Below are 22,082 nucleotides of genomic sequence, written 5' to 3'. Positions count from 1 at the left end.
GCTCTGGACACCTCTTGGGCACTGGTCCCAGCCCTTTCCTTCCACGACAGGACTGTCTTATCAGTCCTAATGCCTGTTCTCCTCCCCGTGCAGTCCTCCAGGATAGATGACCAGCGCTGTGCACCACCAGACTCCATCCCCCGTGGCCCCACCATGCCGGACGAAGACTTTTTCAGCCTCATCCAGCGCGTCCAGGCCAAACGCATGGACGAGCAGCGGGTAGATTTGGCCTCAGCCCAGGAGGAGGCAGCAGAGGAGCAGCAGAGGCCTGGTTCCAGCTAAGAACTGGGGCTTGGCTTGGGGGGGTTGTTTTGGTTTCATTTTGTTTTTTTAAAAAGAAAAAAAAAAGCGTAGGTGGTTTCAAACCCGAGCGCTCCTGCGCTACCACAGACTTCTCCCAGGAGCCGCCCCAGGATGCGGGGAGCCATACCTCTGTTGCGTTGCACCTGGCTGCTGTGCGGAGGCAGTGTTACAGGAAGGCCCACCAGATGGGGGACGGTTTTTAAACAAGGGGTTTTTTTAGGACACACGGCCACTGTAACACTGGGCACAGCACGAGGGAAGAAGACTTTGGCAGACCCTTTGCTTATCACCTAAAAATCCAGGGACTTGTGCTGTCGGCCAAAGGAGGAGCCCAGAGTGGGTAGTTAACTCCAGCCTTGATGTCTTTTATTTTCACAACACTTTTAATTTAATGAGGGAAGGGAAAAGCACCTTTGCCATTTTGAAGTCCTCCTGTCTTGCCTGCATCACGAGGTGACACAAATTGCTCTGGATCCTTCCCTGGAATGTCTTGCTCAGCTTTGTTCTTTCTACAGGAGGAAATGAGCCCAAGTCAGAGGTCACACCGGTCCTTTTAAACCTCACCCCCGCCCCAGCTGCAGTCATGGTCCCACACACCTTAAAGGTATTTTAGGTTTGCTGCGGACTCTGCAGTGAGCCCTGTGACACCCCCTCTGCTTCCCCAGCCGCAGTCCTGTGCAGAGCTGAACCGGGGCCTCCGGAGCAAGAGCAAAGCCTTGCTCCCCCTGAGCTTTAGTGGGATCTGGTTACCTCTAGAGAAGAGCCATGCGGCAAAGCCCAGCTTCAGCCTGGGACAAAGCCTGAAAGGTAACCGCCAGCTGTGCAGCCCGAACTGCAGGCCCGAGACAGTGCCTGGGAAGGGAGGAAGGAGGTCTCTGCCATCTGTTCAGCACAAGGCAAACGTTGGCAACTCATCGCTTCTGGTGCCGCTGAGCCAGAATTCTCATGCAGGATTGTCTTGTGTGCAGGTGAGTGTGCCCGAGGCAGAAGCCTGCATTCGGCACTGACCCGCTTTGAAAGCCAGAAAAGTTTTCTGGCCGTGGCTTGTCAGGAGAGCAAGCAGAACCATCCCCTCCTCCCTTGTGTGTCCCAACAGCAGTCAGGGATAACAGCCCTTCCCTCCACTTGTTTCTCCCCAAACCAGTGCTGAGCTTCTCCCAGTCCCTGCAGGCCCTGGCAGAGCTGCTCTTGGCAAGGCGCTCCAGTTTTGCCCAGTCTGTCTCCTATAAATGGAGCCTCGTGAGAGCTCCAGACTGGGGTGCTGGCTGGGCAGTCAGTTCCACCCCACACACAAGCGCAAGAATCTACATTTACTTTCATTCCTTCCCCTTTTGGAACAGTTGGAAAAGCAAGCCCAGGGAGGAAGGGAGCAGGAATCTAACTTCAGGAGGTGGAGTATTTTTTCTTTGCTTGACCAGACAGGCTATCTTGGACTTCAGAAACTCCAGTAATGAGTTCTGCCAAAGCAGATATGTTCCTATAGAGAACAAATCAGCACTTTCTATTTGAAACGCATTTGATGGAAACATTTCCAACCAGCAGTAAGATTTTTAGACCAGTGATGCTGCTCATCGGGCATTTAACCTGCCTGCACTGACCATGTGGAGGGGTAGCTGCATTTTACCTGCTACCAGGGAGCACTCACCTGCTACACTGCTGCATGGACTGCTTGGCCGAGGCTCGGCCTCCTTCCTGGGGCTGGTCGGAGCTCTGGGGAAGGGACAGGAGGACCTGCCCAGCCACCTACGTACTGACCCAGCTTGCATTTGTAAAGAGGAGGAAAACATTGAAGATGACCAGCTGCAGGCTCGGGCCTGTGCAGCTCTCAGCCAGGTGGTGAACTGGAATCTGACCGTTAAGCTTTCAGAGGTGTTAATTATTTGTCATATACTTGAATGTATGAGCTTATTTATTTTTTACATGTGCATTTGCTAATGTCATTTTAATGGGGAATTTCCAACCCACAGGTACTTTTTTTTCTAAAAAATAATCTGCCAAATGAATTAATATATTAGAAATGAATACAGCTCAAAGGGAAGGGGGGTTGTGCTTAATAAATATTTGTGTCTAAGCTTCACTGACAACAATTCATTTCTATTATTTCTTGGCCAGCCTGCCTGCTTTGCCGACAGCGGAGCTAATGCTGGCCCTTTGGAATGGGGTTGGGGTGGGTGGTGGTCTCTTGTGGCAGACATCACTACATGTAAGTGTTAAAAAAGGGTGTACGCACCCACCTACACATCCCTTTACATTAAGAGCACACAGGTCTCTTAGGCAGCAGCCACCATCCCCAGCTCTGCCTGCCTTAAATGCACAGCATCGATCTGAGTGTGTGGCTGTGGAGGGAGACACAAAGCCCTGAGCATTCCCTGCCCAGAGCAACGGCCCAAGCCCAGAAGTTACCAGGACGACAGGGCAGACAGACAGCCCTGCAGTGGCCAAGAAAAGACCGGCTTTTCTCAGCGTGAACCCTCCTCTAGGCATGTGGCCGAGCTTTTCCTTTCAGGCCCTGCCTGGGGGCTCCAGCTCAGCCCTGTCTTGGTGCCTGCTCGGGGCCTGGCCCAAAAGCTGTGTCTTGTTTCCCCGGCAGCAGGTACCAGAGGAAAAGGGCAGCGAGTGCTGCGCAAAGCCCTGGCGTCAGCCCTTAGTCTTAGTTAGCCCCTTACTCACAAAGCAGCAGGCAGCAGCGCTAGTTCATTCCAATGCAGCAGGCGTGAGCAGGCCATTAGACTTCGCTAGAAAGTGGGCCTGAGAGCAGCAGATTTTGGATCCTGAGCCCTGTGAAGATAAAGCCAAGTCACAGCTGGTCTTCCCATGCCTGGCTAACTTGTGCTGGCCACTGCCAGTCCTCATCAAAGATTAATGAAGAGCCACCAGCTTGTTCTCATCACGTGTTCTCATGCCTCTCAGTGCCTGGACACGAGCAGCTCTGTGCTAGAAGTCTCTGTGTGTGACTTGGGGACAGAACCATGCCCCCAGGTACGCAAAGGAGAGAGGCGTAGATTCCCAGGAACAGGTGAAATCCCTGTGAGAGATGGGGTCTCACCCGCTGTCCCTCTCTGTCCTTAGCAGCTGGGGAAGGGAGCACATGCTCTCCGGTAAATGTCTCTTTCAGAGCCCCTGCGAGCAGGAGGCAATGGCTACAACTGAATCTCCAGAGCAGCCCACAGCCTGCAATGGCTGCTGCTCTGCTGTACCCCGCAGTAGCAGAGACAGCAGTGCACCAGTGTCCGCTGCCAAGGCACCCAGGCCCGCAGAGCTTGGTCCCACATAGGGAAGAGCTCTCCGATGCTGACATCCGCCGGATAGACGCGGGATTGCCAGGGCCTGCGCAGCGCTAACGCGGGCCGACTCGCTGTTCGGCTTTGGATTGCGAAGCGCTGCTGCTGCAGCTGTAAAGCGCGAGTTACTACAGAGCAGGGTGCTGTCTCTGGTGCAGGGCTGGAGGTGAAGAGGAACTCTAAAAAACCAGCAGAAACGCAAGATACTGATCTCTCCTGCTCAGCTGTACACATGGCCTGAGAGGCACTTGCGAGACAGGGCTGATGTCAGGCCTGTGGGGATTTTTGTATTGCTCATCTGCCAAGTCACGTCAGGGCTGAGCCTCCGCACTTACCTCAGCCCTCCCCAGAGCCTCGTGCTGTTACTGCTCCAGCCGTCATTGATCTTCATTTGGCTGGAAAGGCTCTCAGCCTGCAGGAAGGGATATGCTGGCCCAGAGCACCCAGGCACTGTAAATTTCAGTCTGGAGTTGGACAGCTTTTGGCAGCTCTCCATAGCAATCTCCTGCGACCCTGCTAGGCCAGGACACAGCCATAGGCTAAGTTAACTCCTACATGGCTTTGCAGTACAGCAGGGCCATCCCTACACCGAATAGCCCAGCCCAGGGACACAGCATAGACACACGCACGCAGGGTTTTGAGTGGAGGGCTCGCTTACCCTCGCTGTGCCTCGCTGCCTACACTACAGTAGGACCCGGCAGCCCAGAACCCACCTACGTTAGACCCTATGCAAAGAGCACAAACAAGCGGTGACTCATTTCGCAGCCCCCAGCGCCCCTCCTCACTGCCTGCACTGATGCTACAGGAAAAGAAACGTACCTGCCCAGCTGCCACTTCCGTGAGGCAGGCAAATCCCCCGCGGAGGCTCCCAACTGGCTCCTCCGTACAGCTGAGCTCTCCACAGCACACCGAGCGTGGCGGGGTTTAGCACTGCCGTCTCCGCGTAAGGCAGCAGGAGGCACAGTCCCGTGCAGCGCACACAACACATTCATGCACACTGGTAGCAAAAAGCAGCGGGGGGGGTTATGTGAGGTAGCCCCAGCAAACAAGCCTCTGCACTCCAGCCTCCCTCTTGTTTGGGCCTGCCCAAAGGCCTTCCCTCAGCAACTCGTCACCACTCGCTTCCCAGCCCCACAGGGCCCCCCCCAACCACCTTTACGGAACACCACTGCCTGCCTGCTGAGCGTGGGCCAGAACACCAGTAACCCCCGCAGCTAACAGACACGACCCATCAGAGTCCCACACTGGCCGGATTAACTCTGGAATTTGGCTGCACTACAAAAGGAGGATTTGCTCAAAGAGGCAGAAAACAAGAGGCAAAGTATTTGCCATTTTGCAGAAAAGCTCCCATGGGACAGGAATCAGGAGCAGGATCCATCCCTTAACAGCCACGGTGAAACGCTTCAAGGAATGTGCAAACGCCTTTCTGTTTGCCGCCCATCCTGCGAATGCTACTTTGCCCCCCCTTGAAATCGCCACCTCTCCTCTGTGCCACAAAGACTTACCCTGCTCGGCTGCACCTTCAGTCGCTCTCCTCTGCTCTGCTGCACCAGGCCTTCACGTCACTTTTTTCCCATCTTGACACACCGCCAGTTCAGGAGAAAGGCTGCTTCTCCCTGCTCCCTCGTCTTTGGCTAAAGCAAGGTCTGCTGGGCTCCTCCTCGACAAAGCGTGCTCACCTGTGTCCTCTTTGGAGAACAGACACACTTCCCTGTGACACAACATTTTTCAGGAAAACCCGCTTCAAAGGGGAGCACAAAATTCCTTTTTTGCCTGCAATCTATGAGCAGAAAAACCTTCTGTATTATATGCAAATTCCCTCGCATAACTGCAACCCTCTCCCCCTCCAGCTGAAAGCCCCAGAATGTCTTGTCATGAGAAGCACCCATCTCCTGCACTGTTGCATACTGCAGCCTCAGTGCTTGGTGCTAACGAGTCCCTGGGGGCTGCACGCCACACACACCCTGCCTGCTGCAGACCTTGCACAGGCAACGGTGGGCAGCGAGCTCTCTGCGCTCCACACCAGCGCTCACCCTGAAGATTTGCCCGCTCCCTGTAATCTGCTGCCTCCTGATCTGTCCATGATGTTGGCCTGAACCTTCAGAGCAGCAGCAAAAATACGCCACCCTCCATCCCCAGATCTGGGTGCTGCAGGGCCAGGCACGCTGTCCTGCCTTCAGAGCACCTAGTGCCAGAGGACGCTGGACTGAGGAAATGCTAAAATCTAGTAACAGCCAACACGGACAGACTTTGCTACGGTTTTTACTGTAACGCAGCAAAAACTAGCACCACCTTTCTGTAGCTGGGGCACAGTAACAGGTAAGAAAGGTAACAAAAACATTATAAAAAAGTCAGGTTGTAAAGGAACTGTTTCCGAGGCAACAGAGATCCTGCAACAGCTGCTCTGTTCCACGCCACCAAAGGCACCAGCACAATGGAAGCAGAATGCTGACTTTCAGGTAAAAGGTAATAAAATAACCACTCTTCCAGCGGAGTGCTAATACGTGCCAGCAACTCACAACAGGGTGAGCACACAGCAATGTTCCAAGATACAAGATTCAGCAATGTTCCAAGATACAAGACTCCTGTTTCTTAATTAATATGTGGATCACTCTAGCATCTAGTTGTTTCAGAGCGCGCTGTATTTCACTAGGATCTGAACACGCACAAGCCGGCTGATGGATGACGTTCTTGCCCCCCACTGCTGTTTCATCACTCTGAACTTACGTACCAACAGGAAAACATGACTACTTTCCTGTCGCTGTGATCCACGCTTATAATGCAACACGTATAAAGTTACTATGAACACTTCAGATGAATGAAGTAAACTCATTAATGCTCATTAATACATGCAATGCCCTCACTGAATGCTGGGCTGATTAAGGATCACGAGCACCTGGACATGCTTGGCTGAAAGAACTGGGTTTGTTCAGCCCAGAGACACAAAGGCTAAGAGGGATTTTACCGCTTTCTACAGCGCGCTAAGGAGAGGGCGTAGAGAATAGAGACAGGCTCTCCTCAGAAGTGCACAGTGTTTAGAAAGCAGGTAATGGGTGCAAGCTGAAACACAGGAAATTTCAGTTAGGTGTTGGGTATTTTTCATTATGGGATTGGTCAAATACCAGAACACGGGTCCAAAGAGGTTGTGGGATCTCCATCCTCAGAGATACTCAAGACAAGACCCTGAGCATCCTCCTCTGAACAAGGGGGTTGGACTAGAAACCTCCAGAGGTCTCTTCCAACCTGAATTATTCTTTGATTGCAAGTTTAAAACCATAAGAAAGCAGATACTTTACTGTACTTTAGGCTAATGGACGTCGAGAGGAGTTAAACTTTCATGCAGGCAGAAGCAGCAAACCCTAACAAAGTGCAATATGATCACCTCACTGCCTGATTCATCACTACCTGAGTGTTATATGCTGGTAAACACCTACATTTTACATTTACTAAATTATTATTTTTTCTTCTAACCGATCTTAACACGCAACAGTAGCGTTAATAAGCACCTCACTATCTGTCAAGTAACTCTAAGACAACTTTCTAGGTGCTCTACTTATCTCCAACATGCTTCACAAAGATTAATTTTGCCTTCACGCCCATTCTCCCCCTCACCAACAAGGAAGCTGCAAAACCCCAACGCCGGGGAGCCGCTCGCTGACTCGCTGCCCCAAGTGGGATTCCCGACTGACGCTCCCACAGGGCGGCTCACACGGTAACCCACAAATTCAGAAGACTTTCAGCCCTGATGCGAGGGGCACAGAAGCGAAACTCAGGAAGATGGCAAGGGAAAGAAAAAAGCAGCACGTGACTGCAGTAAGCGCTAGCGACCTGACCTTCCTACAGGGTCGTTTTGGCTTTGCAAACTCACGCACATCTCCTCAGGTGGTATCGGTTGCCTCTTCTGCTCAGCTGCTCTGCCATGGGATGCACCTCCACCAGCTCTGCAACCAGCTGCTGCCACGCCACACCTGGGCCAGGCCAGGAGACATCGCTAAAGCCTCCAGCTACAGCTGCACCTCCCTAGGCCAAAGCACATGGACAAAGAATTACTAGCTCCCTTCTCAGCAGAGAAGAAAGCAGGGCTCCTGACACTGCTGAAGCACTGAGACTTGCCTAAAAGTCAGCAAAACAAGTACCAGGAAAAATATCCACGCTCCCTCTCTAAAAACATTTGCTTGATCAAAGGCAAAACTACACAAGACAAAGACACACAACAGAGAAAGACCAATGCCCGAGTTTATTTTAAACACAGACCGTTGAAATCGGGGAATAAAGATTAAGAGTCTCTCTTGCCATCAGCAGAACGACACAAATCCCATTCGTCAGGTCTGTCCCTTGCCGCCAGTCTCTGGGGGGGCTTCCCCACTTTCTCCCTCGGTGGGCTGCCCTTGAGACCCGGTATCTGCCGAGCTTTCCAGAAGCAGTTCCAAGGCTTCCTCACCAGCCACACGTCTCACCTTCTCCCCTTTGGCTGCCAGGATTTCCTCGATATTCCTTAACAGCGATTTGAAAACCAACAGTGACACCACAGCAAAGGCCGGCCCTAAGAGTCAAGCACAGGCTTGCTCTTCCACGCTTTGCTCTCAGGATTACCACCACGCAGTGAATCACACAAGGGCATCGCCACAGTATTTCTCCATAAAGCGTTCGGGAAGCAGATAAAACCACCCAAACCTTCTGGGACTATTTTCATCCATTAGGATCAATAATTTAGCAATTATGGCTAAACAGAAATTTTTGAAGGTATCTAAGGGAGTTAGAAATAATTGAAATTCAGCAGTAGATGGGTCTCTCTGTTTGAACCGCTTAGCCAGGGAAACCTAGCGGTGATTTAATAAAGCCTAAGGGAGAACGGAAGAACCCCACAGGCAATAATTCACCTGCTGGCACCAAGAAGGACGCCTGTGTATCACGCTGCTTCTGCTGCAGCTTTACACCATTTATTTGGACCCTAGATGGTGACGTTCAAATTACAGGAGATTATAAAGTTCAGCTTGTGTGTTTTAAGAAACTGGATGAAACTGAATCTTATCCAGCAAAAACTTTGGTTTTCTCTGAACCACATTTTAAAAGCACCAAGAAATAATGTTATCAGCTCAGGAGGATCCAGCTACAACTCGGCAGGAGCGTTGCTGGCACACCTACCTCTTTCCTTCCAGATCTGAAAACCATCCCAGGTTATCGGCTATGACATGGTGATTCCCGCAGCCGGGACACTTCACTATCACCACCCCGTTATGGTAGGCTAACTTGGAAATTGTTTTTGCTGATCGGGTCTGGCAGACCTACAAAGCAAACAAAATGGATTTTATGACCACGGTAACTGCAGCTTCTGACCTTTTAAGAGAAAAACCTGATTAAAAGGTTTCTTTCCCCCTCCCTCATCTCTTAACTATTGCAAGGCGGCTCGATCGTGTTACGACGCCGTGTAGCTTTGTAGTAACGTCCTCCACAGACCGGATCCCGGCGGAGGCCCACCCGCCGCCCCCCGCACAGGGGACTGTTCTCTGGGAAGAGCCGTTTACCTCAGCCCGCAGGGCCCGGCGCCGCCCCGGCCCTCACACGCCGCCCCGGCAGCGCCCTCCCGGCCCGCCCCTACCCACCTTGCAGGTGTACACCAGGCGATAGTGCGTGGCCCGCGGCTGCCCCGGGGCGGCGGCGCTGCAGGCCGGGCGGCGGAGCGGCGGGGCGGGCAGGAGACGGCGGCGGCGGGGGGGACGCCATGTCGACGAGACGCGGAGCAGGGCCCCGACCAACGCCCGCGCCGCGCGCTGCATGGCGCTGGCGCAGGCGCACGGAGGGGGCGGGCATTGAGGCGGCGGCCACCATGTCGGGTGCGGGCGGCGGCCATGTCGGGTGGCGGCAACCGGCGGCCCCGGCCGCCCCACCGCGGGAGGCCTGAGGCCGGGAACCGAGGAGCGGTCCCGGCCCGTCGGTCGGTGGGACCGGCGGCCTCCTGCCTGCACGGGCCGAGGCTTCTCCAGCTCCATGCAGGAGCGGGGCCTCCCCGGTCTGCAGGGGCGTTGCACCAGGGACCTGACTTGAATTAAAGAGCAGCTCACGGCTCAGAGCAAGCGCCGCACACGCAGCCTCGGGGCTTTGGGCCCACAGATATTTAATCCGGTTTATTTTATTTGTGCACCGCACACCTCTCGCATCACTGCGTTTCTGAGAGAGAGATGGACGAGGGGACGTCAGAGCTAAAAAATACCGTCCCGTTACAAACATTAACTTTTCATAAATGTTTGTTTAGATGGTTTTAAAATCCAAGTAGTCCATTGAGAGAGAAACACAGAGGGCATGGCAGCCCCCAGGCCAGGCTGGTGTTTCCCTCGCAGGTCGGCTCCCGCTCTCAGGAGCCTTCGGTGTCGGTGTTGTCGCTGCCGGTGGTGTTCTCCCAGTCCGCCTCGTGGTGTCGGTCCTTCGGTACCCTTCGCATTGCTCTTTTCCTGAAAACAAGACTAGACGTTTCATTTTTAGAAGACGTTTTCTGCAAACAAGTGGCATTTGAACAGTTTGGGGAGTTCAGTACGTATCAATCCACTTAGCGTTTAATTGAACGTGACGGTTTGCTCACACACCCAACAAAGCTGTGACTGGTAACGAGCATACAATAAAGAGAATTGGTCTAAATTGATGAAGACATTCTTACATTTCTTGAAGTGTGGTGTATTGTTGATGTTCAGTTGAAGAAGCCAAGAAATCCTCCCCAAAGTCCTTTCTTTAATAAAAATGGTATTGTCAACAGTCAGAAGAATAGTCTACAGTGCCATTAGGAGCACTTCTATCTAATGCTAGAACTAAGGTATCTGTTTTACAAGGTTTTCATTGGTCTCATGCTCCATAAAGGCAGCGATCAGTGAAGACACCAGGCATTTGGAGAACAGGCCTTTAAACAAGAGCATTTGAAGAGGACAGAGGGTGGAAATCTGCTCCCAGTCACAGTCGTGGGAGCTTGGTCTTGAATGTCAGCAGTAATGTCAGACAGACAGTGAACGTCAGACAGATTTCACTCGCATGGGAGAAATCTATCAAATTTATTAAACTAGGAATTCTTTGGAGCGCCCTCCACTCCCTGCTGTGGAACCATCTGCATGGTCCAGAGCAAACGCGATCATTGCTATCTTGGCTACCTACAGGAGTCTCAACCAGTTCAGCTAAAAGCATCAGCCTCTGAAGATAAGATCTGTAATGAATTTATGCCCACCATGAATCAAGCTTGGGGACAGGGGATGGACAGAAAAGAGGAAATACATACAACAAGCTAATCAGTTAAGTCACATGGGTATGTCTAAATTAGTCCTGCTTACTAAAGTCCAGACCTTCGGTAACGCTCAAAGCAGTCCTTCATCCTCCTCCGCTCCTTTTCTGCCAGTTCCTCGTTGGCTAAGCCACACTCCTTGAATTGGAAAAAAAAATGCAAACAAATATGAACTGGATTCCTCTGAAGATCAGATCAATGTTAGCACCAGGTAGTGCAAACCTGCTCTGCAAAGGTGGCCGGTTTTGAGGCTGATGTACTGCATCTGGCCTCTGCAGGGTAAAAGGCTGCAGACCACGCAAGTAAGCTTGGTCATTTCTCCTCTCTGACTTGTTTGTGCAATGAATCATTTTACATTTAAATGAAGGAGAAAAAAAATAGGAACCCATGCCTTCAGAGGACGAAGAACAGCTGTTCACTACCAAAACCTGCATCCAGGAGAGCAGTCCACTGCTTACAGCTAGCTTCCTGCATCTGCTTGGGCCTGCAGAATGAAGTGCAGCATGTTCCTTTCTGGGCTGTCCACTATTGTGTGTGCAGGATGGTAATACATCTGTTTCACATAGTTTTACCATCTTCATTCTCTCCCATTTGTAAATTTGGGATTCTGTTTCCTGTACCAACAGTAACACTGCAGACAATTAAACTGGAAAACATCCATACCCAGAGATGAAGGCCAGAAGGTAATTAGAAGAAGTTTCTAGGCACAGATGGAGAAATAACCACCATAAGTGTTCTGCTGTTCAGAGCTCACCCTTTTTGGAGAGTGAATTTTGCACAAAGTGCTGATTTTGGGAAAGCAGTAGCTGCTTACATGCTTCTCAAACCTGGTAAATCCATCATTAACAAGAACATTAACTATCACAAACCCCAGTCATAGTAAAGAAGAGCCCACAAAGATTCTCTTACACTGGGTGACTTTGGAGGCAGACTGCTCTCTCGAGTGCTAAATTGCTCGTTTTGTCCTTCAGAGCAATCTTCTAAGAGAAGGAAAAAATCACAGCTTTAGTCATAGTTGCCATTGCGAAGTGACTTCTCCCTCTGCCAGTTCGTCAAACAGCAATAGTTGTAATGTAACAGCTGCCCAGCACTACACAGAGTCAACAGCAGAACTGAAACCAAGCCTCCAAACGTTCAGGATTCAGTCCTGTGATCAATGCACGAGTCACTTCTCATTTTACTTAAACCCTGAATCTTGCTTAGGCTCATGGAGTTCCCCATCAGGCTCAGAAAGAGACAGCAGCTTTCTGGTTTCTGCTTATGCAGGAGCAAAACGAACCTTTTCAAAGCAGCACCTCTGCTTAGCATCATTAAAAAAAATAATCATGTTAGAGGTCACCACGAGAAATCATGTTAATCATTATTTTAACCATAATTTGTCCCTGTTGCCCAACAACCAAGTTGTGCATATCAAGGCACTTCACATCAGACTATATTTTAGTGAAACCCCTTATGTAGGGATCACGTATCGTGATACACGTTTTTGAACTGAGCAAGGTAGAATAATAAAAGGCTTTTTGGATCAGTGTTGTTTAGCTTTTGTGAAAAATCTCCCATCTCAATGAATGAAGAGATCATTTAGATCTTCCAGGAGATCAAACCAGAAAATTTCTTCTGCTGTGCTAGTTTCCTTCCTTCCTCAATATGTTTTGAAAGAGAATTTCAAGTTTTTAGAGGAGCCTATTAATTCCTTTCCACACTGCTGAATCATTTCCACTGGGGATGCCACAGAAACAGAACCAGTGACAGCGTTAACTACATGGTTCTGCTTTTGCAAAAATAGCCTGCAACATAAAAGGGAAGAGGGGAGGGAAAAATCCCTGGAGAAAGCCACATGGTCCAGCTGAAGTGGAAGGATGTTTGTTCTGTTCTCAGCTCTGCCACAAATGCAAGAGGAGTGGGGGGAAAAAAGGCACCCAGGAGCTATTGCTCAACGGCACTAGGTACCAGATGATTTTTCCTGGACAAATTCAGCAGACAGATCACTTAAAAAAAAAAAAAAAAAGACTCGAGCTCCTAGGATGGTCTAACGATACCACTTTTCCCAGGTCATTCAGCTATATAAAAGACACTTTCAGAGACCATGTAGTAAAAAGACAGCCTGTGGAGCTTTTTCTCTCAAAAAAGCTTTACAAGCATTGACTGTTCCCAGCATCTGGGGACATGTTCTCCTTTTTATAGGTGAGAAAGATGGTGGTATGGCAGAATGCCTTGATTTATGGGTACCTATTCTGAGTCATCTCAAGGAGGTCTTACTCAGAGTGCCAAGCACACCCCACTGAGAAGCATCTCTCACAAACAGAGCTGCCAGTCAGACTACCTGTTCTTCACTAAAAATAAGACCCAGGAATGTCTTTTCCTGTCCCTTTGAAACACTGGACCATCCTCTCAAGAATTCTACTCTACATTTTCCCAAGAAAAGCCTTACTTTTAGTCGGCTGTGTATCTTCATCTAGATGACCGTGAAGAGTAAGCTATGGGACAGAAACAAAGCAAAAACATGAGAACTGCCCCTTATTCTGTCTCAGACAGTAGCTAGGAACAGATGGAGGAATATAAGAAACAGGACATGCGTAGAACTGACCTTTCCTTAGTGCATCTTGCTGTCAGCAAAACAGGAGACTGAACCAGAAGTTACAGATCTACTCATGGATTTATCCTCCATTAATAGATCCAGTTCCTTTGGCATCATTTATACTTTTAGCCTCCAGACAACGTGACAATCACTTCCACACTGAAGTTATGAACTAAGTGAAAACACTTTACTACAGATGTCCCCGGCGTAAGACTTATTTTTGCCTGTTCTCCCACGAGAGAGACAATTACAAGCAACTCAAAATAATTCAATTCCCCTGATCTGCTTAGACTCAACAAATGTTGCTGACTAACGCTGTAACTGTGTCCTACAGTTAGAAATCTCAGGACACAGGGAGATTCTGTCACTGGTCTGTTTTGCTGCCTCTGTACTTTTTGATATCACTGAAATGAGCCTGAGCCATAGACTGAAAACGCCTGTTACTTAGGGAACTGAGCACAAGTGAGGAATTTTAAACCATCCCAGAAGAAAGTAAAAGGTAAGGCACCCTACTCACTTCCTGGGAATCTCTGGAGGAGGTATCGTCCAGGTCAGAGGTCTGAAATAAAACCAGTATAAATTAATCATTCCTCATAAGCAAGGAAGTGGTAGTAAAGGAATATACAGGAGACTGAAAGCTCCAGAAAACAGAGAAGTGTGGACTTCCTCCCTCCTACGCTCCCATCTGACCACTTGGAGAAAGTACACAAGATGCCACATTAATTAAAAGCCCTTGTATATCTAATTTCATTCCAGAAACTTTAGCACCCTTACACCCTGCTCCCATTTCATCCAAATGGCTCATACACGGTCTTTAAATACAGTTCACTCTTAGGTGGTTGAGGATCCCCTCATCATCTTTGGACATGCTCCAAACACAAACACAGAAGGCCTCAGCTTGCATCAGTCCAGCTTATCCACGCCTGGAACCAGGATGAGGTAATAGGAACCATCACGTCTTTCATTTTTCTAAACTCAGCATTCGCACAGAAATGGTTACCCACGCAGCTGGCCACTGCCTGCTGAACTTGAACTGGTTAGGTGCAAAGGCCTCAGAACAGCCACACTCTGGCCCCATACTCAGCTTCCCAACCCATCATACAGATGACAGCCCCGCAGGCATACCGGTGTGGGTAGCTCCAATTGCAACCTTTTCAGCTTGGCTTCAGTAGCCAGTAACTGACTCTCCTTTTGGAAGAGCTGCAGCTGCATTTCGTCACATCGCTCCCCCAGTTCCCGAATCTGCTTGCGGTAAGTGTCCCTCTCAACCAGGTTCTTGGAGTACTGCATATAGAACTGTTCTCGGGTCAGGAGTGCCTGGCGTAAGGGACAACATGTCATGGCATGTCACACAACATTACATTTAGGGTTACAGTATCTGCCTACTTCAAGCAGCGAAGCAGGGATTAGCAGCAGCTCCAAGAGGAATGCTTTATCACCTGGTCTCTTTCTGAAGCCACTTCCTCCATCTGCTGCAAGACAGCTTCAATCCGTTTTTTATACATCTGGGAGTCCTTCCTCAGAGACGTGCACTGTAGTTCAAGCATCTCTTTTTCCTCCGCATACTGTTGAGACAAGGTCAAAAGCACCCTGCTTGTGGGCAGAGCCTGAGCTAGACTCTCACCACTTCTGCTCTGTGCCACAGATTGCTGTGGCCAGACCTCTATGCAATGCCAAAGTTCAGCCAGACTGTCCAGTTGGAGCAAGGCCAACCAGAAGGTTGGTCAACATGACTAGAAGGACTCCTAACATGATGGATTTATGTGTACCTGAGCCGTCAATCATGATAAAAGCTCCCCTTACCCTCCAGACTGAGGCAGGGACTTTAATTAACACAGGCATTAACAGGTAACAGTTAATGCCACAGACACAGAATGCTAAAATATTAGCGTGCCTTTTTTCAACAAACTATAACACAGCTCCTCTGCTGCATAGGCCAGACATTGCAGGTGCTTCATCTGCCTATCTTACCCACTGACCCTCAGTAGGAATTTGCAATGCATCACGTACTTTGTCTTGGAGCACCTCGGCTCGCCGCAGCTCCTTGCGAAGGCTGTAAATGGTGTTCATCAGCTCCTGGCGTTCTTCTAGTATCTGGCTACAGTCATTCTCCAGAGTCTCATTGGAGAGGCTCTTCTCCAAATTCTGTTCCCTGGCAACCTGCTGGACAAAAAAAAGTGAGATACAGCAACCATCTAACTGCATATTAACTCTATTCCCACAGTCCTATGTGCTCTATTTGACTTGAGAGAACAAGGCCACAGCTGACCTACGCAATCTTCAGTGCAGCCCCATCGCTGCCCTGGCTGCTACAAATAATCACTTCTCAGGAGTCCATATCCAACAACCACCACCAACCTGGAGAGTGTTCTCCAGCTCCTGATTCTTGGCTAAGAGCAACTCCTTCTCCTGCTGGATCTCCCACATCACCTCGTGGCTTGGACGCTGCTCTATGGCGTGCTTCAGTTTCATCGTGTGCTTACGCTCCAGTTTGCAGTCATCCTCAGCCTTCATGAGGCTGTGCTTCAAGTGATCGATCTACAAGAAGGTTCAGAGCTTGTCAGTAACAAAGAGAAAACTCTGGCCTACAAAAGCAGTTCTCACTCCATTCCCCAGACGAACATGGGGCAAGTTTCTCCCCAGCTTTGTTTTCCTCAGAATGCTCGGTGCTCTGGGGACCAGAGTTCTGCCTGTGTGCTAAATGGATACAACATGTTCCTCTTGTGAGAGGGCCCAGTCTTGAGCGAGGGGAAGACTGTTAATTCTTCACAGCATAACTTGTAATACATGGGCCTACTGGGCTGAGCTAGGGACCACCAAGACGTGGCACCTGCTAGAGGATGCACAGAACCTCATGCTGGACTGGTCCAGACCATCCTGGGCAAAGACAAGTCTGGTGCACAGCACAGCCTTCCAGGGATCAGGTAAGAAGGGGGAAGCTTTAGAAAAGGGTGACTGACCTCTAGGATCAGGTCCCGGTTCTTCATGAGGGCAGCACTCTTCTCCTCACTCTGTTTGGCATAGCTCATTGCCAGGCTGTAGTTCTCGTCCTTGCACTTCCGCAGCTCCTTGCTCAGGCTGTCCCTCTCCTCCTTCATCTTCTGCGCCCGCTCTTGGTGCTTGCGGAGCAGGCTGTCCCTCACCCACATCTCTCTGATCGTGTCCTCTTTGGTGTGCAGCCACACGGTGAGCTCCTGGGCCTTCCGCCGCTCCTCCTGCACGGTGCTCTGCAGCTTCATGATCTCGTTCATCAGGAGCTGGCTCAGGCCGGATTCCCCAGCAGTGTCTGTTTGGTGGGCAGGCGTCAGCCACCGCTGTCCTGTCTGCTCCCCGGACACACATACAGCACAGGTTCCCCCCCACTTATCACTGCAGCTCGGGATCATCACATGCCACGCACAAGCATGCAAACCCTGAAGACATGTGTGATCAAATTATACCCGCTGTTTCCACCCTGCTCTGTGCCCTTCTACACCGCAGTGTCACTGACAGAACAGGCAGAAGGAAGAACTGATCCTTCTGCTTCCTCCTCCACCCTTCCAGGTCCAGCCTGTGACGCCAGACAGCAGGGCCAGTCTTGCCGCAACCCTTCCGAAGCACACAGGGAGCAAGCCAGGGAACGCTCCCGACTCTGCTCACCAAAGCTGGGTACAGGCAAAAGCAGAGGTGAATCCCCCCTTAATTTGCACAGCAACACCAAACGAAGAGCTGTTTTTTCAGAACACAAACGTTACCTATAATCATAGAGAAAACCCTGCTGGGCTCCTTGCCAGTTATTTTCTTATACAGTTGTGGATAATAAAGCTCAAGACTCTCCAGAAATGCCTCAAAGCCTTTGTGTCCCGTTCGCTGAAGAATGTCCAGAAGAACACCTGAAATAATAGCAACAGGATATTCTATTCATTTATTTATCTCTTTGTCTATTTCTAACATAACAAAAAAATGGCTCCACTTTCTCCACATGCAGATTAAAGTCCCTGGGATCAAATCCCTCAGCTGATCCTAAGCCAATTGCCCAGTAACTATACAAAAGTATTGTAACTGTGAAGGAACAGTTAAAACTTAACCCTTGTACCTAGCTCCTACTACAGTGGGTGCAAAAAGCAGATCTCAGAAGAGCACTTTATGTTGTCCTGCTGATAATTACAGAAAAGGTAAGTTAAAACAAAGCACCATGACAGTTTCTGCAGCTCAAGGCTCCACTTCCAAATACCAGAGGCAAACATGGGCAAAAAGGACCATTAGTGTAAGAACACTGTGCATAACTAGAGAGGTAGCAGGGACAAGCCTAAGAGAGCCTGGACTAAAAAGACTTTGAGCTCAGTTCCCTACTTTGTCTAGAAATACTCTGTACCAAATCAAGCCCAGGGGGCTTCTTTTCTGTGTTCTGCAGTTTCCCAATCTGGAAAACGGGGAAAATAAATTTTTTTTCAATGACCCTCAGTAATTTATCAATAAGAATTAATCCAATCCAATCTAAAAGATGTACTAATAGCATAATGAATTCCGTCATTCTCTCTGGTTGGAACAAGAGCAGGACTGTATAGAACAGTCACAAAGAATTTACTTGATGTGCTACCAGTGTTCCCTCAAACACAAGAAGATAGGAACAAGGGACAATAGGTGCTGAATTAATCTTGGAAATCTCCCCCCACAAAATTGCTACACAAGAATAGCCTTGTGGGTCAAACCCCCTTATGCTAATCTAGAGAGCCAGCACACCAAAAGGCCGCACACCCTCTGCGCTCCCATTACCCTTACACAGCTCGGGAATGCGTCGATAGAGCCATCTCCATTCCTCCTCTCCCACAATGACGTGCTCGGGAAAGGGAGGGGAAAGGGGCTGCACAGCAGCGCCTACAACTTTTGTGTCTAAACACCGGCAGATGGTAACCTAGAAGCGATGCGTTCCTCCAGGCCCAGTCCGTTAGCAGTCTGTTCCAATCTGCTCCCAAGAGCCGACAGAGCGCGGGAGCACCTACGGAGCCAAAGGCTGCACTTCACCCACCTGCCTTCCGTTTGCGCATCACCAGGCTGGGGTCATTAAGAACCTGTTCCTCATCATCAGGGCTGATCACTTTGCACTGGCGAAGATAGGGTGTTATACGGGACGGATCTATCACAGAGATCAGCTTCACCCGGAAGTTCTCCAGGTTATTCCAACATGTCTCATCGCTATCTTCTTCCAACATGTTGGGGAGTGGGAAGTATTAGTGAACAGTGTTGTCCTGTCTTGAAAAAACAAAAACAGAAAATAAACAAGCAGACTCTAAGCCTCCTAGAGTAGTGGGGGGGTCATGGTGAAACCAAGTATGTTAACAGACTGAGAACGGAAAAGTGTCTTTTAGATACAGGAATACATCTCCCATGCGGTCTTTACCTCAGCGCTTGCAAATCACCTGCAGAACATGGTGATACACTACAGTCGTACCTGAAAGAACAGTGCAGTACCAGACTGGAGATATCAGCAGCTGCGAGGCTAGCGCCAATGCTGCTGACACATACGTGAAGGAGAGCTAGCATGAAATTCTGAGAAAACAGAAGTCACCAAAGCTTGATGGTGTCCCTCCAAGCAGCTGAACATCTCCCAGATCTCACTGCAAGAGGAAAGTGAAACTATTTAGCAGCGGGTCCACTGGTGATAGGCAAGTCATTGGCCACATGAATAGAGGAAAATCCAACTAACTCTAGATTTCCAACAGCGTACTCCAAGAAGGTGCTGTCAAATGTCACTGACTTCACCATGGGTTCTCCAGATGCTCAGCTATGCTTAGAATTAAATCTTTAATCATGATGAACAATAGAAAAAGGGCAGAACACACCACAGGATAAGCTGATGGCAAACGGCAACTTTCCAATTTGAAACTAAGCATCCTCTGAAGAAGTGAAAACATCTTTAAAGCTCTCCTAATTAGCTGTTGCCTCTGCTTTATGAACAATTCACACACTTCCTCCTCCATCTCCCAGCATTCGAGAGATCCCTGTATTCTGTCTGACCGCACAGTCACTAAATCTAATACCCGCAAAAGGCTCTGTGAAAATCCCCAATGGCGATAGCCTTAACTGCGTTCAGCTGTAATCATACAGAAGCTGTTTTTCTGCATGCTGTACTTTATCCATGTGCAAAGAAGGGGAACACACAGCTGTATACGATTTTCACTGTAAACACGGAGACGCAAATCACACACCAGGAAACCACGAGGTCAGCTGCCTCTCACATCCATCTCACAGATTCCATCTCTGCAGCTTCAGCAACGTACGCTCACAACCACCACCTGCATGACTAACACACAGACACACCGAGAGGCCACAGAAGCGTTCCCGTTGATGAAGAGTGCTTCTGTGTGTTTGTTTGGTGGGCGCTTGCTGCAGTGCTCCCCTGCAGCAGCTGTACTCTGAGGTTACTAGTTGCCTGCTTCCCAACAAGACCCTGCTATTAACCACAGGGTCAGAAAAACTACTTCTTCTCAGCCTGGAAGTGTGCAGGTAAACAGATGAAGAAAACCCAACACTTCTATACCCAGGCTTCTTTGCTTTTTGAATAAGAAACTGGCATTTTTATTTCTTTGCCCCTTTGTGGTCAGACTGTTCCATAATGAGTACCTTCTGAAATCCCAGTCATTAATTACTATGCTTATATCACATGTATGAGTTGACTGCAGCAGCCATTGTCATTTCCAGTGGCTCAGGAAGGCTGCCATAAACCTTAGTATTCATGTTTTTAGTCATCTCGTTTGGGGGCAGGGAGGGTGGGAACAGAGTTCTGACCATCAGCAGCTATACGGGGGCTGGGATTTCACACACACCTTACTGCATCTCTCTCCAAGGTCATCTCAAATCTTGTTTTTCTGCTCCAGCACAGAGAAAGACTCCAAACATCTTCAGCACATACTTGTTACACATTTACATTGTCAGTTAACTTTAATGAGCTGGACTGACATAGAACTAGTCATTATTTATCATGGAGAAAATACTCTGCTCTGCCTGACATCAAACCAGCCCCAGCAAATTACAAGAAATGCATTCCCCTGTTGATAAACACCACATTCTTACCTCAGAGCTGTAAAATAAAAAATTTTTCCCTGTAAGTATAAACCATTCTGCATTTCATGGACCAACCTGAGCCTGTGCAGTCAGAAGCCTCCTTGTTTCCTCTCCTGGTCTAGCAACACTTGTCTGCGTCCTGTCTCTGAGAAAACTTGTCTTGGATGCAGCCTCCCTTTATATGCTGGCTAGAGGAAAGATCATTCCAGGAGCAAAACTGGTTTGAGAAAAGAGAAAAGAGGAAACTACTCAGCTATACTCTGAGACAGGAAAGGGAAGGGAAAGGAAGGGAAAAAAAAAAAAAGAAAAAAAAAAAAAAAGAGAGAGATTAAAAAAAAGGGGAAGCCAGAATGGCTGATGGGGGAGGAGAAAAATGCTAGTCGCATTGCGAGTCAGCAGCATTACATATGCAGTGATTTTAGACTCATTCTGGCTTTGCTTTCCAATCTGTACCACTGAAGTACCAGCTAGGGTCCAGAAAGTTTCTTTGTGTAGTGGTCAGAAAGACTAAAAAGAGTGAAGGTCACAGGCACAGATCTGTCCAGCTGATTTCAGGGGACAAAACAAGCCACAGAGTTAGAAGAAAGAGGCTCTTCAAATGACCTTTTAGCTGTTAACTTAACATCTTTATACAGGAAAGCAGGTGGCAGCAAGAACTCTCTCTTGGTTTAGAGTTCAGCTGAAAAGGATGATTTCTATAATGATGCTTCTAATTTTGGATGTCCTTAAGCTTCAAGCATAATTATGACAACTCAGTATTTTGAGGGAAAGGGAGTCAAGTCTTGGCAAAGCAAGGAACATAACCCACGATTCCCAAATTACAGGCTGTGGCTCTAACAGTAATTAAAGGAGCAGCACAGCAAGCAGCATTGTGATGATGTTAAGCATCAACATCATACCTTTGACTGCCTCCCCGCCCTCCCGCAGTCCTAGAACTGTAGCTGCAACAAGAACTCACTAACAGTCTGTTTTAAAAAAGTCTCAAGAACATACACGCTCTGATACCATGGCAGCATGACACATTTTCCCATTAGCTTCCCACTCCACTCTTTGTTCTGCTTTCTAAGTTTCTGGAGAGTTTCTCCATGTTATCATTAGGAGTGAGGCAGGGATGCTCAGAGATTCTTTAAGCCCGTGCTTCTTGTTAGGCATTAAATTAGCTTTACACTAAAAAAAGATACAGTACCTCTATTAGCTATGCCCTTGCTGAAGGTAATCAGAATGTCTGCTAATTGACCAATCTAGCCTCGGGAGTTTTTGTTCTATAGTAACAGATCAGTTTAATCCTGAAAAAGAACAAAGACAGCTTCTTCTTATAGTTATACAAAGTTTTTCCACAAGCAGTAGGATTACAAGGGCATCTCTTGAGCGGCATTTGCAAAGGACAACAATCATTTAGAGCACAGATTACATTTACTACCAGTGCCTCATGGTAACAGCCCTGTGATGAACAGCACACAGAACTGTATGGCAGAGCTTCCGCCACATCTGAATTTCTTGGAAAAGTGATATCTATACTGGCTTATGGAAAACAGAGTACACTGCAAGAGGAAAGCCATTTCAAAATCATTCCTTTTGCTCCATAATGTCTGGACACCCAATTGCAGCAACATTGGTA

At 48.8% G+C, this 22,082-nt stretch overlaps 3 protein-coding genes and 1 long non-coding RNA gene across 6 annotated transcripts in view; 1 reads left to right on the top strand and 3 right to left on the bottom strand.

Annotated features, from left to right (window-relative positions):
- Positions 1-2,380, top strand: part of GPSM1 (G protein signaling modulator 1) — an 84,939-nt gene extending 82,559 nt beyond the window's left edge. Inside the window, exon 14 of the mRNA XM_050908170.1 lies at positions 94-2,380. Coding sequence (XP_050764127.1) covers positions 94-282 — 189 coding nt within the window. The 3' untranslated portion in view covers positions 283-2,380. The remainder of the gene's footprint in view (positions 1-93) is intronic.
- LOC127023858 (uncharacterized) lies at positions 751-7,600 on the bottom strand. Of its 2 annotated transcripts, XR_007767482.1 has the most exons (4): positions 7,457-7,600; positions 5,090-5,295; positions 2,974-4,581; positions 751-812 (listed from the first exon to the last, which is right to left on the bottom strand). It is a non-coding gene; the product is annotated as an uncharacterized LOC127023858 (long non-coding RNA). The 2 variants fall into 2 exon arrangements; XR_007767481.1 differs by lacking the exon at positions 7,457-7,600 and having other exon boundaries at positions 5,090-6,375.
- Positions 7,601-7,802: 202 nt separating this feature from the next.
- DNLZ (DNL-type zinc finger) lies at positions 7,803-9,361 on the bottom strand. Its single transcript, XM_050908159.1, has 3 exons — positions 9,188-9,361; positions 8,730-8,869; positions 7,803-8,078 (listed from the first exon to the last, which is right to left on the bottom strand). Exons 1-3 carry the CDS (start codon positions 9,359-9,361, stop codon positions 7,907-7,909), a joined length of 486 nt encoding a protein of 161 aa, XP_050764116.1. The 3' UTR covers positions 7,803-7,906.
- Positions 9,362-9,782: 421 nt separating this feature from the next.
- On the bottom strand, positions 9,783-18,612 carry CARD9 (caspase recruitment domain family member 9). 2 transcript variants are annotated; one of them, XM_050908173.1, is made up of 12 exons: positions 18,429-18,612; positions 17,155-17,292; positions 16,381-16,706; positions 15,779-15,958; positions 15,431-15,583; positions 14,860-14,985; positions 14,546-14,737; positions 13,938-13,979; positions 13,274-13,319; positions 11,755-11,825; positions 10,907-10,989; positions 9,783-10,033 (listed from the first exon to the last, which is right to left on the bottom strand). In XM_050908173.1, exons 1-12 carry the CDS (start codon positions 18,610-18,612, stop codon positions 9,937-9,939), a joined length of 1,638 nt encoding a protein of 545 aa, XP_050764130.1. In that variant the 3' UTR covers positions 9,783-9,936. The 2 variants fall into 2 exon arrangements, with proteins under 2 accessions (XP_050764130.1, XP_050764129.1); XM_050908172.1 differs by having other exon boundaries at positions 10,907-10,983.
- Between the last annotated feature and the right edge of the window lie 3,470 nt (positions 18,613-22,082).

The sequence above is a fragment of the Gymnogyps californianus genome, chromosome 18, assembly GCF_018139145.2.
Source record: "Gymnogyps californianus isolate 813 chromosome 18, ASM1813914v2, whole genome shotgun sequence".
NCBI lineage: Eukaryota > Metazoa > Chordata > Aves > Accipitriformes > Cathartidae > Gymnogyps > Gymnogyps californianus.
This window is presented reverse-complemented; position numbering and strand designations above follow the sequence as displayed.